Source organism: Symsagittifera roscoffensis, chromosome 9 (assembly GCF_963678635.1).
Source record: "Symsagittifera roscoffensis chromosome 9, txSymRosc1.1, whole genome shotgun sequence".
Lineage (NCBI taxonomy): Eukaryota > Metazoa > Xenacoelomorpha > Acoela > Convolutidae > Symsagittifera > Symsagittifera roscoffensis.
This window is the reverse complement of record NC_087070.1, coordinates 14528704-14548401: the sequence shown is the minus strand read 5'-3', so window position 1 is coordinate 14548401 and position 19698 is coordinate 14528704. Positions and strand designations below refer to the sequence as shown.

At 33.0% G+C, this 19698-nt stretch overlaps 1 protein-coding gene across 1 annotated transcript in view; it reads left to right on the top strand.

Moving 5' to 3' along the window:
* Window positions 1-1335: 1335 nt before the first annotated feature.
* Window positions 1336-19698, top strand: part of LOC134853882 (transient receptor potential cation channel subfamily A member 1 homolog) — a gene marked incomplete in the record, with an annotated part of 173892 nt that continues 155529 nt past the window's right edge. Inside the window, 2 exon segments of the mRNA XM_063869839.1 lie at window positions 1336-1586; window positions 5093-5998. Coding sequence (XP_063725909.1) covers window positions 1502-1586; window positions 5093-5998 — 991 coding nt within the window.

Sequence of the window (19698 nt, the reverse complement as noted above, 5' to 3'; positions counted from 1 at the left end):
TAAGACAACGTTTGTCAGAACTAAGTATAAAAGCAACACCAATTTCAACCAAAAAATCTTTTCATTTACAACAATCCGTACCGTCACTATAACCTTTTATTCTCAATCGCGGAATTTCGAAACAACCATCAAAAGTCTGCTTTTTCCAAACCTCAGAAAACGATGCGATCATTCTTCCAAAACTAAGCAAAAACTGCAAAACGGTCCCACCGGATCGGCCCTCTTTCTCCCATTGTAAATCTACCTGCTGAACTGGACTCATTTGAGGCCAAACTGGATTTGAGGCCACTAATGTTCTGGCTGCAGGAGTGTTGCTGACGGCGCCAGCTTCCTACTCTGCTGGCGCCCATTACTTGAATTTGTTATGTAATCCTTTCTTCACCGGCCTCGTCGAGCAGCACCGCCACATCTCCGCCGATAGTAAATGAACCAACCTGATATAACAACCACAGAAAAAAAACGGCTTCCAGAGGGTGCTAAGGAGTCACAGAAAGGAAGGTCCATTGTGGAAAGATTTAGTATTAGGTCGAGCGAAGGTTCTTGAAGCCCGAGAATTTTCAGAAATTCCCATGGCTGGTCTAATCGTCATCCAGAGCCGGCCAAAACTGCAACCTATGCTTCGTTTTTGCCAACATGCATTAAATCCGGTCTTACGGGGAAACATCATCAGTTGAACTGGTCAATATACGCTGCACCAACTAGAATTCATATTCTTTTTAACACATAAAAACGGTAAAAAATATAGGTTGAAAAAATGAAAATTTGTTGCTATAAAAGACATCTACTTGCTACAAGAAAGATCTCAAAAAATGAAGGGATGCGAAGTACGTTGAAGTGTATGAAAATGTTTGTACTTGTTCCGTCAATTTAAGTAAAATCTGAACAAAACTATACATTTATTCTAAAATTTTGTTGTGAAATATTCTTTTGAAACTGTTTATTTGAAAGATGCTCGCAGCCATATCCCTCTACATATGATTTCTTTGAAAAAAGACTCTTCATATATGGTGAAGCTTTTTCCATATAAACATTATATAGATGGGTATGGTTGAAGATAGTAGCAAACAAAGTATAGTTGAAGTCGAGCGCCCCTCGAAACAAAATTGTCTTTTTGGTTGACCCAAAAAATATAGACATACCTCGATTCTCTCACATTTTGGCGCATTTTGTAAACATCTGTTAAAGAAACATCCAATGTTTGACTATAACCGTACTTTTTACGAATGGGCGTCACGTCAATTTTCATAAAAAGGCAGTTGTAACAATCGTTAAAAACAGAGCATGCAATATACAGCGTTCTTGACAAAGACGTCATAAAAATTATATGCAATTGAAAACGCAGCTTTACAGTCCAAGAACTATACGCAAACACAGAGTAAGTTTAAGTCATTTTTCGTATGGGCCACGAGAGTTTTTAAGTGGACTTTGTTAAATGGTTTACAGCTGAGAGCTCAGCATTATAATCCAGACTTTATTTAATAAGCAGCCGCGGTGGATTAAAATGAGCAAGAACAGTGTGGCTCCTACGGCTCGCTTAGCCCACAATGCAGGCGCCCTTGCATACCATCACGCAGCCAAGAAAGAAGGTAACACTTACTTCACAAAACTTATGCCCTACAACTTGCATATGCACTTTCGACAAAATTACAAAAATCGGTTTTTTCAAAAGAACTGCACAGATTAATTTTGCATTCCAGTGTTTCTCACTTTTTCCACGGTAAAATTTCTGGAAGACACAATTAGCGCTCATGTATTTAGAGTATATGATAGCGAAAAAAAAGAAATACAAAGAGACTGTTCACCACAGTAAATTCTGACATATCAAAATTTAACCGTTTTTCTGTGTGTTGAGTACGAAACGCAAATTTCGAACCGAAATAAATTACACTTGATCGACTAAACTTGTCGTCAAAAAATTTGATTTGAAAGAAGGCATCTTTTATTGCCAAGAACCGCCAGATGAAACTTTAAAAACTAGTTATACGGAGACGAAACCAAAGTTTTCAGATTTACATTACGAGGCCAAACTGTGCACTGGATAGGCGCTCAATTTTGTGTCTGTATGTTCCTGGATTTCAGAAACATGTCCTTAAACATGTTAAATTTTTGTCGGAACGATCAAAAAAATTGAAATAACAAAAGAAGAACAAATGAGCGTCCGTGTTACGGAATTTGCTTACAATTCACAAAACGCACAGTTTGGCCTCGTGCTGTAAAAAAATCTTCATAATAACATACCGACTCGCTCGAAATAACAAAACAGAAAAAACTTCAAAACAGCTTTTCTCGACACTGAGAAGAGTTTTTGCAGTTTTCAAAATTTTATCTCAAAACGACTGAAACCGCACATATGACATATCGCTCGATCTTTTTTGGTTATTATTTGTAGTGACTAATTTGTATATATTAGAAATAAAGTTAGATATAAATATTCAATTAAAAAAGGTTCTTTCTCAGTTTCAACAAACCTCAATGCTGATATTGGGTAGACAACAATTTTTTTCAACAATATTATTTTTGTTCTACGCCATTATCATGTTCAAATCTTGATATTTTTGTTACGACTTCGAAAAAAATGAGAAAAATATTTGCTCAAAATGAGAAAAGTATTTGCTTGCGGGGATTTTTGTTTTCAACCCAAACTATTGAAAGCCAAATTGAGCACTGTTAAGGTTTTCTTTCCCTAGTCGATCAAGGGAGGTTATCTAGCAAGAACTTGCGAGATTCTTGCTAGATTCTTTTAAAGAGGATGCGTCTCTCTAAAAGATCTTGCAAGATTCTTGCAAGATTTTGCAAGATATCCTCCTTTAAAGATTCATTTTGGGGCAAAAACAGCTTTACAAGCGAAGACAACCTAATAGCGTTCGTGGAAGAAGAAAGCTATTTTAACTATTCATTCATAAATACAGCCCGCTAGGCGGTTGTTGCCCCCAGAAAGCTTCATTTTTTTCTACTTTCTTTGTGGTATCCTCAAGTTTTGATCAATAACATAAACCTAAATCTCTCAAAATACTAAAAATATATTTAAATCAAATGAGAACAGAAATATAAAGACATAAATCCAAGCAAAGATTACAAGCTCAAGATGAAAATTAGGTTGTTTTTAACTCAGTTTTCTCACACAATTACGTTTTCTCTAATGACTTTTCAGTTCTTGAGTAGTAACTTATGTTTCCAACTTCTTCGTTGATGGTTCTGACTATGATAGTGACGGCTCTCGTTCAAATTTTTCCTTGAGTGCATTTAAAAGAGCACATTTTTTTGTAAAAACTCATTGTTCACATTGAAACCAGTCAAAATAATTGGCCATATTGTTGTTCCGAACTATATTGTTGTTCCGAAGAATCTGAAGAACATTTATGCTTAGGGCGGTTTTTCTTTATTCTGGCCAAGTTCCAAAAAAAAACATTTACTGAGTGAGGGGATCGTTTCGTTGATCTACGTGTTCTCAGCGTGGTCCTGGCGCACACCACTATACTAGCTTCAGGGGAGGATCTAGGTTTTCTCGAGGGGTGCGGGAAAAAAATTTAGAAAATATTGACACTTTTTTTCTTTTTAGGTCGACAAAATTGATTTTTCTAGCTCTCCTAAAGCACTAAAAAGAAGCTGTTTGGGCCAAAATTTCACCGCAGGCAATTTTTTGAAAAAAAAACTAAAAATTCCGTTTTTGGGCACTTTTCGGAAAAATTTTAAAATCACCTTTTTTTGGCGCGCTACCCCTCAAAGTAAGTAATTATATTAAGTTAGAACAATTTTAGGGTCGGTCCATTACGAGGCCAAACTGTGCACTGGATAGGCGCACACTTTTGTGTCTGTATGTTCCTGGATTCCAGAGACAAGTCAAAAAACATGTTTAAATTTTGTCGGAACGATCAAAGTGAATGAAAGAACAAAAGAAGAACAAAGGGAGCGTCCCTGTTGCAGAATTCGCTTACAATGCACAAAATGCACAATTTGGCCTCGTAATATGTCGGCCAAAAAAGGATTCTTAAAAAAGAAGCGTCCGACAAATCCATCCCCCCCCCCTAAATCCGCCCCTGACTAGCCTGACTCCTCAGTCGCTCTGCTACGAGTCAGGAAAAACTGCTTGGTTACTGGGAATCATCCCGCACAATTTTTGGTGTGTCTCATGATGGAGAGACGGAGATGTTGGAAGCTTATTTTCACATACTTTCCAACATACTTTCCAATACATAGCCAATCAGAATTGAGTTTCAAAAATCTCAAAGGCCATCAAAATAAAAATTTTGACTGATTAGAAAATACGTTGATACATGAATTTTCAATTGAAGTCATTTAGCCAATAGGAACGTCTAACGAATCTGATTAACTCTTAACTCAATCTTTTCCATCATTTGGTCCCTCTATCGTGAGAACCCCCCCCCCCCCCTCTCCATCTCGCACTACAAAAATGTTCCAAATTGAATTGACGCAAGCTCATTGGTCGTATTCATTCCATGCACAGTAAATTTTTAATTTACCAAAATCTATTCGAGGCCATAAAAGGCAGACGGAACATTCAGGGCTTTGCCGTGTGGCATACGAGCAGTCTTGTTTTTTTGCACTTCGGGTTCTCCTTTTTATTTTCCCGTCAGACGCCTTAACAGTTCATTCGTGTAGCCAATGAGGAACAAAAATGGGTATTTTACGTATGGCACACGAAAGGGTCTTAGTCAAAATAATGGGGATTTGTGTAGCATTCATGTCACGTACAGTTATGGCTATTTTTTGAAGTTTTATCATTTCAACTGAAAGATTTTTCTCAATAAATTTGCAATCATATTTGATATAACCACGTTGTTTTATCTAAGTTGTAACCAAAACTAAACTTTTTACTCAGCTTGTTTTTTTATTTAGCAGGAAAATAATACAGGTTTAGGTTTGTCTATTTCGAACTACGTGCTGCTACGAGAGAAGCACCCAGGTACTGCGCTGATAAGTCCATGGAATCATTCGCGCAATGTTTGATACATTTTGATGAAATGCACTTTCAATTTAGTTACATTGAGGCATGTTTTTGAGAACACATTTGGAGATGAAGCTTTCACAGCAAAAAAGCAAACAGCAACTTGAATAATATGAATTGTTTTAGACGACCACAACGTACCGACACATCCCCAGTTGTCAAAGTTGGTTGACCTAATTCTTCGCGAAACTCCTCAAGATCTGAAAAATTTCCTGGCTAGCAATCAAAATTGCGACCAGCTTCGCAACAAGTTAGATCACAACCAGATGGCTGCAATGCACTACGCTGGCCAGCGAATCCAGCCGGGAAGCAGAGAAATTGTTCGAATTTTGGTTGACAAAAAATTCGATCTAAGTTTAAAGCAGCCCTCAAGCGGCAAAACGATTTTGCACTTCGCAATTGAGCATGACAACACGGCATTGGTTAAGTTTCTGATTGGTCAGAAAAGTGTGAATGTAACAGAAACTGCCTACGCGAGCATACGGTTGCCGGAAGGCATGACCCACTCGGCTGGAAACAACCTGCTGCATTTTGCCGTTGCCAGAGGAAATCGGGATCTTGTGGAACTTGTGTCCACAGATAAAAAGACAAAATCTCTGTGTGAAGCCCGCAATCAACTTAGTTTGACCCCTTTAGAGCTAGCTATGATGCTAAAAAATGAGCAAATTTCGAAGATACTTCTGGGTAAAATAACCGGTCACGTGAACGAAAGTTTGAACAAAATGGGGGATCCTTTATTGCATTGGGCTATCAAAATGATCGACTTGAAATTTCTCGAAACGATTGATTTTCTAAACCAAAATCAGACTCTTGACCTGAGATGTACGAACCGATTCGGACAGTCGATTTTGAGTTATTTGGTTCGCTTGGATAAATTTGACGAAATCAAATTCGTGTTTCAAGTTATGAAAACTCCGAATTTGCGACGTGAGCTGGCGAAACTAGCAGACCGCGACGGGACAACGGCTTTGATGTTCGCTATCAGAAAAGCAAACACAGACATTGTGAAGTTTCTGATGGATGAAGGCGCAGGTTAGTACGTAGGCTACTCATCCCCATGCACATGAGCTCCCGCACTCACGAAATGGAGATTGATTTAAATTATCTGTCGATTTAATTTAATCTGTTACATTTTACAAGCTTAAAGGGATTTTGAATCGATTAAATAATCATCTTTTTTTTTAAACATTTGGATCGATTTAAGTGTCGAAAAAAATCGATTTAAATTGGTGTGGATAGAGTTTCCGACTCACTAAAATCCATCCGAAACCCATCCCATTAAATCTATTTAAATTCTTTTTAAAAGTCCCCTGAGCAGATCGATTCAAGTGTCTAATATCCCATTTTAGATCAATTTAAACCATTTACTGGTAACACGGAGAAAAATCATGATATTGAAACGAATTAAAATATTTTATTCTCAATTTTTGTAAAAATAACTCGTGCCAGATGTTATTGAAATCCAGAAAATGATTCACTGAAATCTGGAAAAATCGAAACGAAATCGCTTCATTTGAAAAATTCAGTGAAGTAGATGTATTTGATTTACATGTTGGTTATGAAACTCTAAACATAGTAACATCAAGTTACAAGTCGAAACAAAAATTGCTCCTTCTGACATGTTCAATAAAACTGATGCCTTTGATATACAAGCTGATTATGAAACTTATGCAATCTTACGTTACAATTCAAAACAAAAACTGATCTTTCGGACACTTTCAGTAAAAGTCAAATTGATGTATTTGATGTACTTGTTGATAATAACTCTAAATAATTAATCTTAACTTACAATTCCAACGAAAAACTGCTCCTTCTGACACTTTCAGTAAAAGCGATCTAACTGATGTAAACTTTTATTATGAAAATCTAAATTAAATAACCTCAAGTTATAACATGAATTATAAACCGCTCTTTCTGATACTTTCACTAAAATTGATGCATTTGAGAAGAGATTTGATCATGAAACTTATGCAATCTTACGTTATATTCGAAACAAAAACTGACCTTTCGGACACTTTCAGTAAAAGTGATGTATTTGATGTACATGTTGACTATGAAACTCAAAGCTAGGTAATCTTGAGTTAAAATTCTAAACAAAAAATGAACCATGACACTTTCAGTAAAAGTTATGTATTTGATAGTAGTGATGTTTTTGCACCTGAAACTTTCAGTGAAAGTGATGTATTTGATAGTAGTGATGTGTTTGCACCTTCTGAAACTGTCGGTAAAAGTGATGTATCTGCTTTCAGTTGATTATGAATTTCTAATTTAAGTAATCTTATGTTACAATTAAAAAAACTGTTCCCTCTGATACTTTCACTAAAATTGATGTAACTGATGTACATGTGATTATCAACTCTAAATAAAAAAGCTTAAGATACAGTTCGAAACAGAAATTGCTCTTCTTTGGTAAAAGTGATGTATTTGACGTACAAGTTGATTATGAAACTCTGAAATAAGCAATCTTAAGTTACAATTGGAAATTAAAACTGCTCTTTCTGATACTTTCACTAAAACTGATGCACTTGATAAACAAGTTGAATATGAATATGCAATCTTACGTTTAAACTCAAAAGAAAAACTGTTCCTTCTGGCATTTTCAGTAAAAGTGATGTATTTGATATACATGTTGATTATGAAACTCTAAACTAAACAATCTTCAGTTTTGACTCTAAAAAAATAAAGCTCCTTTCGATAATTTTAGTCAAATTGATGTATTTGATGTAATTGTTGACGATGAACTCTAACTAAATAATTTTACTTTACAATTCCAACAAAAAAACTGCTTCAGTAAAAGCGATCTAATTGATGTAAGCGTTTATTATGAAAATCTAAATTAAATAACCTCAAGTTATATTATGAACTATAAACAGCTCTTTCTGATACTTTCACTAAAATTGATACATTTGATGTACAAGTTAATTATGAAACACGGCAGTCTTACATAACAATTCAAAACAAAAACTGATCATTCTCATACTTTCTGTAAAAAGGATGACTTTGATGTAGATGTTGTTGATGAAATTAAATTAGAAGTAATACTAAGTTACAGTTCGAAATAAAAATCGCTCTTTCTGATACTTTGAATAAAATTTATGCATTTGGTTTACAATTTAATTCTGAAACCTATGCAATTTTACGTTACAACTCGAAACAAAATTTGCTCCTTCTGACACTTTCAGTAAAAAGGATTTAAATGGTGTACATGTTGATTATGAAAATTTATAGTAGGACATTTTTACAATTCGAACTGAAAGTGCCCTTTCTGATAGTGTTAGTGAAATTTGTGTATTTTGTAACATTCGCTCGGAAGTAAATATCGATGGAAAACAAAGCTAAGCTAGAAAACGACTGGCCAGCGTCTAAACAAAGCTCTACATGCTTTTCACCGTCTCTACCAAAGCCAGTTCATTTGGTGGTCTCTCTGAGATCGGGTCGACAAAAACGCTACTGTTGTCCGGCTTCGACCAGAACACTCAAATTAACTTAATTACATGCAAAATTAGTGAGCTCATGGCTGGGTCTCAGTATTCCCAGACCACGAGGTCACTCCTAAAATCAGAGCAACTACTACTTATTATATTACTATTGTTTTTGTTCAGTAGATAAAAGTCATCATCTCCATCGAAAATGGATCAACCCTCTACCTCAATTCCTAGCTTCTCATTATCAGAAAATGAATCTAGATGTTAATTAATTTCAATTCAGGGCATGAACAGGAAGCTAAAAGTTTGTTTTTATCAGTTCGAGTTCAGGTCTCAAGACCCCTCCGGATTCTTGAATCCGGGGAAAAAACACTCTTATTTCCTCTCCGGAAGGCTGAATTCAGGGTTCCATTACCCTTCACCGTTGGCGTGAATGGCTTTGTAACGATTGTATCGACACAATCATTGAAACTCGGAGCGGTCTCTGCTAATACTCTGTCGTATTTTCTATTTCTCGTCGTTGTTTCTATCGCTGTTGTTGTGTTTTCTTTCTGATTTTCTTCTAAAAATGGCGATTTCGTCGTTTCTCGTAAATATGACGTCATCATTCGAAATTTAAAAAATTTAAAATAACAGAATATCCTGACCTTCACAGTTTAGCTAATCGTTCAAATAACGTCGCTAACCTACTAAAACTGCCAATTCTCAGGGTCAGCGGCCACCAATTAGAAATTGCACTTTTGTCAATTCTGATCGAATATCACATACTCCCCGGACAGCCCGGTCAATGTCCCCATTGAATCTCGTAGTCTTCGTAAAAATGGTACAGTGCCATCAAACAGAATTTACAAAATGCACGAAATCACTTTTATCCACGCCATTTTGACTCACTGCAGAATATAAATGGCATCATATCACATTACTATAGCATTCCAAATTCTTTCACTAATCTGCACTTTCGAGGATATGACCTAAAATGAAAAATTTTTTCTGACTTCCAAAATCAATGCCCTGATTTAAAACTTTTTCTCCTAGGTTTTAAAAGGTGTTAGTTTGCAGGACAGTCCTGCCAACCAACAAGCTAAAATTATCCTACTATGCTTCTTCCCTTCGGAAATTTAGTTGTTATTGTTCCTGAATATTAAAACTAAGGAACTCTGTGGTTAGAAAGAACAATGACATAATCTCCCTCTTAAAGAGATTACCCAAGTCTTTCATGTCACCACAGAGTGATCAGTCGTCCTAGTTGATTAAAAACAATCATGCAGGTTGGAATATTTAAATATACTTTTCACTCAAGCCTTTCTAAATAAATAGTAAGTGTCTCTAAAGCCACTAACTAAAATTAAAATGCAAATTTATAAATGCAGCAAAATCTTTAACGTTCAAAACTCAACTAAATGTTTTCTTTCAGTTTCATTTACTTGGTTGCTTCGTTTCTCATTTGAGTTTTTGTCCTATACAAAACAATTCTGAGTTTTGACTTCTTTTCTTTCGTCAATTCTTTGTTTCTTCTTTTTTCGTCGTTTAGAAGTTCCAATACTTCTAAATTCTTCTAATTTCTTTCTTTTTGCATCTCGTTCTTTGGCCATTTGTCAATGTTCCATCTCCTCCTCCTGCGACATTGACTCTGCACTTTCAGTTTTTGTGTCTTGCAACACGCCGGTGGCTACCCTGACGCTGTTGGAAGCAGTCCTCCAACACTTCTGCTCTTCTACTCTTTGTTTACAACAAGGTAGGGGATCAAAGTTAGATTCTCTGTTCCGGCAGAAGCTGTTGTGGAGGCACAACGTCACGTTTCTCTCCCTCTGATACTTTGATTGAAACTGATGCATTTGATGTGCAAGTTGAATATGAAATTTAGGCAATCTTACCTTAAACCTCTAAACAAAAACTGCTCCTCCTGAAACTTTCAGTAAAAGTGATGTATTTGATAGTAGTGATGTTTTTGCACCTAACACTTTCAGTGAAAGTGATGTATTTGATAGTAGTGATGTGTTTGCACTTTCTGAATTTTTCAGTAAAAGTGATGTATTTGCTTTTGGTTGATTATGAAACTCTAATTTAAGTAATCTCAAGTTACAATTCAAAAAAAAAAATGCTCCGTCTGATACTTTCACTAAAATTGATGTAATTGATGAACATGTGATTTTCAACTCTAAATAAACAATCTTAAGATACAGTTTGAAACAAAAATTGCTCTTTTTCTGGTAAAAGAGATGTATTTGACCTACATGTTGATTATGGAACTCTAAACTAAACAATCTTCAATTTTGACTCTAAACAAATACTGCTCCTTTCGATAATTTTAGTCAAATTGATATAATTGATGTACTTGTTGACGATGAGCTCTAACTAAAAAATTTCAACATATACTTCCAATGAAAAACTGCTCCTTCGGACACTTTCAGTAAAAGCGATGTAATTGATGTTGGCGTTTGTCATGCAAATCTTTTTTAAATAACCTCAAGTTATGATATGAATTAAAAACAGCTCGTTCTGATAATTTCACTGAAGTTGATGCATTTGATGTACAAATTGACTATGAAATATATGCAGTCTTACATAACAATTCAAAACAAAAACTGATCGTTCTGCTACTTTCTGTAAAAATGATGACTTTGATGTAGATGTTGATGATGAAACTAACTTAGAAGTAATCTTAAGTTACAGTTCGAAAAAAAAATCGCTCCTTCTGATACTTTCAATAACATTAATGCATTTGGTTTACAATTTAATTCTGAAATTTATGCAATTTTACGTTACCACTCGAAACAATATTTGCTCCTTCTGACACTTTCACTAAAAAGGATTTAAATGGTGTACATGATGCTTTGGAAAACCTATAGTAAGACATCTTTACAATCCGAAACTGAAGTTTCCCTTTCTGATAGTTTCAGTGAAATTTGTGTATTTGGTGTACGTGTTGATTATGAAGTAAAGTAATCTGAAATTGAAGTTCGAAACAAAAACTGCTCCTTCTGACAGTTTCAGTTGAAGTGTTGTATCTGATACTCTAAGTAATCTTAAATTAGACTTCCAAACAAAACTGCTCTCTCCGATAATTTCAGTAAAAATGATGTATTTGATGCATAAATTGGTTATGAAACTTATGCATTCTTGCGTTACCATTCGAAACAAAAACTGCTCCTTCTGACACTTCCAGTAAAAGTGATGTCTTTGATGTATATGTTGACTATGACACTCGAAACTGATGCAATTGATGTACAAGTGGAATATCAAACTTGGGTAACCTTACCTTAAAACTCGAAACAAAAATTCTTCCTTCTATTACTTTCAGTTCATGTTGATGATGAAAGTCTTAAATAAATAATCTTAAGTTTTGATTCAAAACAAAAACTGCTTTTTTGAGAACTTCTTTGAAAATGACCTATTTGAAGTACATTTTGATTATGAAGTCTAAACTAAGTGACTTCAAGTAACAATTACAATTTAAAAAAAGTCCTCCTGGTACTTTCACTAGAATTGATTCTTTCGATGTACAAATTGATTATGAAACTTAACAACCTTATGTTACAATTCGAATAAAATTGCTCCTTTAGATACTTTCATTGAAACTGATGCATTTGATGTACAAGTTGAATATGAAATTTAAGCAATCTTAACTTAAATCTCTAAACAAAATAGCTCCTCCTGACACTTTTAGTGAAACTGATGTATTTGATGTACATGTTGAAAATGAAACTCTAATATAATTGATCTTAAATTTCAATTTTAATGAAAAATTGCTCCCTCTGATACTTTTAATAACGAAAGATGTTTGATGCACACGTTGATTATGAAACTCTGAAGTACTTAATCTTAACGTACTTATCACAAGTAATCTTAAGTAAGTAATCGTGAAAAACTCTAAGTAATCCTAAATTACACTTCCAAACAAAAACTGCTCTCTCTGATCATTTTAGTAAAATTAATGCATTTGATGCACAAGTTGATTATGAAACTCATGCAATCTTGCGTTACCATTCGAAAAGAAAACTGCTCCTTCTGACACTTTGACTAAAATTGATGTCTTTGATGTTTATGTTGACTATGACACTCGAAACTGCTGCATTTGATGTACAAGTGGAGTATCAAACTTAAGCAAATTACCTTAAAACTCGAAACAAATGGTTCTCCTTCTAACACTTTCAGTACATGTTGATGATGAAGCTCTTAACTAAATAATCTTAAATTTTGATTCAAAACAAAAACAGCTTCTTTTGAGAGTTTTTTGAAAAATGACGTATTTGACGTACATGTTGATTAAGAAGCCTAAGCTAAGTAGCTTTAAGTATCAATTACAATTTTAAAAAGGTCCTCCTGGTACTATCACTAGAATTGATTCTTTCGATGTACAAATTGATTATGAAATTTAAGCAACTTTATGTCACAATTTGAATAAAAAATTGCTCCCTCTGATATTTTCATTGAAACTGATGCATTTGATGTACAAGTTGAATATGAAATTTAAAAAATCTTAACTTAAATCTCTATACAAAAACTGCTCCTCCTGAAACTTTCAGCAAAAGGGATGTATTCGATAGTAGTGATGTGTTTGCACCTTCTGACACTTTCAGTAAAATTTATGTATTTGCTTTTGGTTGATTATGAAACTCTAATTTAAGTAATCTCAAGTTACAATTCAAAAAAAAATTCTCCATCTGATACTTTCACTAAAATTGATGTAATTGATGAACATGTGATTATCAACTCTAAATAAACACTCTTAAGATACAGTTTGAAACAAAAATTGCTCTTTTTTTGGTAAAAAAGATGTATTTGACGTACATGTTGATTATGAAACTCAGAAAAAAGTAATCTTAAGTTACAATTCGAAACAAAACTGCTCTTTCTGATAATTTCACTAAAACTGATGCACTTGATAAACAAGTTGAATACGAATATGCAATCTTACGTTTAAACTCAAAAGAAAACTGTTCCTTCTGGCATTTTTAGTAAAAGTGATGTATTTGATATACATGTTGATTATGGAACTCTAAACTAAACAATCTTCAATTTTGACTCTAAACAAATACTGCTCCTTTCGATAATTTTAGTCAAATTGATGTATTTGATGTAATTGTTGACGATGAACTCTAACTAAAAAATTTCAACATATAATTCCATTGAAAAACTGCTCCTTCGGACACTTTCAGTAAAAGCGATGTAATTGATGCTGGCGTTTGTCATGCAAAACTTTTTTAAATAACCTCAAGTTATAATATGAATTAACAACAGCTCGTTCTGATACTTTCACTAAAGTTGATGCATTTGATGTACAAATTTACTATGAAACATATGCAGTCTTACATAACAATTCAAAACAAAAACTGATCGTTCTCCTACTTTCTGTAAAATCGATGACTTTGATGTAGATGTTGATGAAGAAACTAACTAAGAAGTAATCTTAAGTTACAGTTCGAAAGAAAATCGCTCCTTCTGATACTTTCAATAACATTTATGCATTTGGTTTACAATTTAATTCTGAAATTTATGCAAATTTACAATGCCATTCGAAACAATATTTGCTCCTTCTGACATTTTCACTAAAAAGGATTTAAATGGTGTACATGATGATTATGAAAACCTATAGTAAGTCATCTTTACAATCCGAAACTGAAGTTTCCCTTTCTGATAGTTTCAGTGAAATTTGTGTATTTGGTGTACGTGTTGATTATGAAGTAAAGTAATCTGAAATTGAAGTTCGAAACAAAAACTGCTCCCTCTGACAGTTTCAGTAGAAGTGTTGTATCTGATACTCTAAGTAATCTGAAATTGAACTTCCAAACAAAACTGCTCTCTCCGATAGTTTCAGTAAAAATGATGCATTTGATGCATAAATTGGTTATGAAACTTATGCATTCTTGCGTTACCATTCGAAACAAAAACTGCTCCTTCTGACACTTCCAGTAAAAGTGATGTCTTTGATGTATATGTTGACTATGACACTCGAAACTGATGCAATTGATGTACAAGTGGAATATCAAACTTGGGTAACCTTACCTTAAAACTCGAAACAAAAATTCTTCCTTCTATTACTTTCAGTTCATGTTGATGATGAAAGTCTTAAATAAATAATCTTAAGTTTTGATTCAAAACAAAAACTGCTTTTTTGAGAACTTCTTTGAAAATGACCTATTTGAAGTACATTTTGATTATGAAGTCTAAACTAAGTGACTTCAAGTAACAATTACAATTTAAAAAAAGTCCTCCTGGTACTTTCACTAGAATTGATTCTTTCGATGTACAAATTGATTATGAAACTTAACAACCTTATGTTACAATTCGAATAAAATTGCTCCTTTAGATACTTTCATTGAAACTGATGCATTTGATGTACAAGTTGAATATGAAATTTAAGCAATCTTAACTTAAATCTCTAAACAAAATAGCTCCTCCTGACACTTTTAGTGAAACTGATGTATTTGATGTACATGTTGAAAATGAAACTCTAATATAATTGATCTTAAATTTCAATTTTAATGAAAAATTGCTCCCTCTGATACTTTTAATAACGAAAGATGTTTGATGCACACGTTGATTATGAAACTCTGAAGTACTTAATCTTAACGTACTTATCACAAGTAATCTTAAGTAAGTAATCGTGAAAAACTCTAAGTAATCCTAAATTACACTTCCAAACAAAAACTGCTCTCTCTGATCATTTTAGTAAAATTAATGCATTTGATGCACAAGTTGATTATGAAACTCATGCAATCTTGCGTTACCATTCGAAAAGAAAACTGCTCCTTCTGACACTTTGACTAAAATTGATGTCTTTGATGTTTATGTTGACTATGACACTCGAAACTGCTGCATTTGATGTACAAGTGGAGTATCAAACTTAAGCAAATTACCTTAAAACTCGAAACAAATGGTTCTCCTTCTAACACTTTCAGTACATGTTGATGATGAAGCTCTTAACTAAATAATCTTAAATTTTGATTCAAAACAAAAACAGCTTCTTTTGAGAGTTTTTTGAAAAATGACGTATTTGACGTACATGTTGATTAAGAAGCCTAAGCTAAGTAGCTTTAAGTATCAATTACAATTTTAAAAAGGTCCTCCTGGTACTATCACTAGAATTGATTCTTTCGATGTACAAATTGATTATGAAATTTAAGCAACTTTATGTCACAATTTGAATAAAAAATTGCTCCCTCTGATATTTTCATTGAAACTGATGCATTTGATGTACAAGTTGAATATGAAATTTAAAAAATCTTAACTTAAACCTCAAAACAAAAATTGCTCCTCCTGACACTTTTAGTGAAATTGATGTATTTGATGTACATGTTGAAAATGAAACTCTAATATACTTGATCTTAAATTTCAATTTGAAAAAAAAAATTGCTCCCTCTGATACTTTCAATAATGAAAGGTGTTTGATGCACACGTTGATTATGAAACTCTGAAGTACGTAATCTTAACATACTTATTCCAAGTAATCTTAAGTAAGTAATCGTAAATTACACTTCCAAACAAAAACTGCTCTCTCTGATAATTTCAGTAAATTGATGCATTTGATGCACAAGTTGATTATGAAACTCATGCAATCGAAACGAAAACTGCTCCTTCTGACACTTTCAGTAAAAGTCATGTCTTTGATGTTTATATTGACTATGACACTCAAAACTGATGCATTTGATGTACAAGTGGATTGTCAAACTTAAGCAACCTTATCTTAAAAGTCGAAACAAAAGTTTCTCCTTCTAACATTTTCAGTACATGTTGATGATGAAACTCTTAACTAAATAATCTTAAGTATTGACTCAAAACAAAAACTGCTCCTTTAGGGAGTTTCATTAAAAATGACGTATCTGACGCACCTGATAATTATGAAGCCCTAAGCTAAGTAACTTTAAGTTACAATTACAATTAAAAAAAAGTCCTCCTGGTACTTTCACTAGAATTGATACTTTCGATGTACAAGTTGATTATGAAACTTAAGCAACCTTATGTTACAATTCGAAAAACAATTTCTCCCTTCGATACTTTCATTGAAACTGATGCATTTGATGTACAAGTTGAATATGAAATTTAAGCAATCTTAACTTAAATCTCTAAACAATAATTGCTCCTCCTGACACTTTCAGTGAAACTGATGTACTTGGTGTACATGTTGACTATAAACAAAACAACTTAGAAGTCTTAAGCTTCAACTCGAAACAATATTTTCCCTATTAGTTTCAGTAAAAATTATGAATTTCATGAACATGTTAATTATGAAACTCTTAGCCAAAAAACCTTAAGTTACAATATAAAATAAAAACTGCTCCCTCTGATACTTCCACAAAAATTGATGCATTTGATTATGATTTTTATGCAATCTTACCTTGTAACTCAAAAAAAAATTGTTCAATCTGATACTCTCAAAAAAAATGCTGTATTTATTCTACATGTTGATGATGAAACTTTTATATAATTAACCTTAAAAAACAATTTGGAAAAAACTTTTTATTCTGATACTTTCGGTAAATATGTTGTGTTTGTTGTACATGTGGAAAATGAATTTCTGTGGAGCGTTCTCTTTATAACTTTCATTAAAACGATGTCTTTGATGTTCATATCGCTTACGACATCTTGAAAAAATTACTGTTAAGGTACAATTCGAAACAAAATTTTAATAAATCAAGATGTATTTGATCTACAAAAAAAATCTACTAAAAAAATCTAAGCTAACAAGTCTTAAGCCACCCTTCGTAGAAAAAATGGCTCCTTCTGATGTGAAAGTGATGTATTTGATAGTAGTGATGTGTTTGCACCTTCTGAAACTGTCAGTAAAAGTGATGTATCTGCTTTCAGTTGATTATGAATTTCTAATTTAAGTAATCATAAGTTACAATTAAAAAAAACTGCTCCCTCTGACACTTTCACTAAAATTGATGCATTCGATGTATAATTTGTGTGAAGATGCACTTGATGTAGAAGTTGATTATGAAACTTGAGCAACCTTACATTACAATTCGAAACAAAAACTGCTTCTTCTGATACTTTCAGTAAAAGTGATGTATTTGAAGTACAAGTTGGTTATGAAACTCTAAGCGAAGTAATCTCAAGTTTCGTATTGAAACAAATCTGCTACCTCTGATACTTTCAAAGAAACTGATGCATTTGATCGAGTGGAGTATGAAACTTAAGCAATCTTACCTTAAAGCTCGAAACGCTAGTTTCTCCTTCTGAAAGTTTCAGTAAAACTGATGTGTTTGATGCAGATGTTGATTAAAGGAAACTCTAAAAGAATTAATCCTAACTTACTTATCTTGAATAATTTTATGTAGGTAACCGTACGAAACTCTAAGTAATCTTAAATACAATTCGAAGCAAAAAGTGCTCTTTCTGATACTTTCAATGAAATTGATGCGTTTGATGCATAAGTTGATTGTGAAACACATGTACTCTTACATTACAATTCGAAACAAAAATTGCTCCAACTGGCTTTTTCAATAAAAATAATGTAATTGATATACATGATGATTATGAAACTCCAAACTAAGTAATCTTAAGTCACAATTCGAAACAAAAACAGCTCCCTCTGGTATTTTCAATAAAACTGCTGCATTTGATGCACAAGTTGATTATGAAGTTCTTGCAATCTTACGCCACAAAAGTGATTATGATTTTCTAAACCAAGCAAGCAATAGTTACAACTTGAACTAAAAAGCGCTCTTTCTGATACTAATACTGAAAAAGATGCATTTGACGTACAAGTTGATTGTGAAACACATGCAACCTTACGTTACAACCGGAAACAAAAATTGCTCCATTTGATACTCTCAAAAAACATAATTCATTTTTTTTGTAGATATTGGTTATGAAAATCTAAATTAAGTAGCCTTAAGTTACAATTCGAAACAAAAATTGTTTCTTAAGATTCTTTCAAATAATGGTTTATTTGATGTACATGTTGGTTATGAAACTAAACTAAGTAACCTTAGGTTAAAATTTGAATGGAAAACCGCTCTTTGTGATAATTTCAATAAAACTGATGCCTCTGATATACAAGCTGATTATGAAACTTATGCAATCTTACGTTACAATTCAAAACAAAAACTGCTCCTTCTGATACTTTCAGTAAAAGAGATGTTTCTGATTACATGTTGTTTTTGGAAATCTTAGCTAAGTAATCTTAAGTTACAATTCGAAACAAAACTGCTCCCTCTGATACTTCAAATAAATTTGATGCCTTTGATAAACAAAAAGATAATGAAAATTATGCACTCTTACGTTACAACTCGAAACATAATTTAGATACTTTCGGTGATTATGATGCATTTGATGTACAGACTGATTATGAAACCAAAAAGGCTCTCTCTGATACTACTAGTAATTGTGATGTGTTTCATGTATGTAATAAATTTTGAAATTCAAAACAAGGTAATCCTTAGTTTTAATTCAAAACAAAACTTGTTTCCTCTGATACTTTTAATAAAAGTGAGGTATTTGATAGCAGTGATGTATTTGCACCTGCTGACACTTTCAGTAAAAGTGATGTTTGTGCTTTCGGTTGATTATGAAACTCAAATTTAAGTAATCTTAATTTACATTTCAAAAAAACTGCTCCCTCCGATACTTTCACTAAAATTGATGTATTTGATGTACATGTGGTTATCAACTCTAAATAAACAATCTTAAGATACGGTTCGAAACAAAAACTGCTCTTTTTTTTCGGTAAAAGAGATGTATTTTCGGTAAGAGATTTGCTCTTTCTGATAATTTCACTAAAACTGATGGACTTGATGAACAAGTTGAATATGAATGTGCAATCTTAAGTTTAAACTCAAAACAAAAACGGTACAATCTGGCATTTTTAGTGAAAGTGATGTTTTTGATATACATGTTGATTATGAAACTCTAAACTAAACAATCTTCAGTTTTGACTCTAAAAAAATACTGCTCCTTTTGATAATTTCAGTCAAATTGATGTATTTGATGTAAATGTTGATGATGAACTCTAACTAAATAATTTCAAATTACAATTCCAACAAAAAACCGCTCCCTCTGAAACTTTCAGTAAAAACGATGTTATTGATGTAAGCGTTTATTATGAAAATCTAAATTAAATAACCTCAAGTTATAATTATAATATAAATTATAAACGCTCTTTCTGATACTTTCACTAAAATTGATGCACTTGATAAACAAGTTGAATTTGAATATGCAATCTTACGTTTAAACTCAAAACAAAAACTGCTCTTTCTGGCAATTTCAGTAAAAGTGATGTGTTTGATATACCTGTTGATTATGAAACTTTTAACTAAACAATCTTCAGTTTTGATTCTAAACAAATACTGCTCCTTTTGA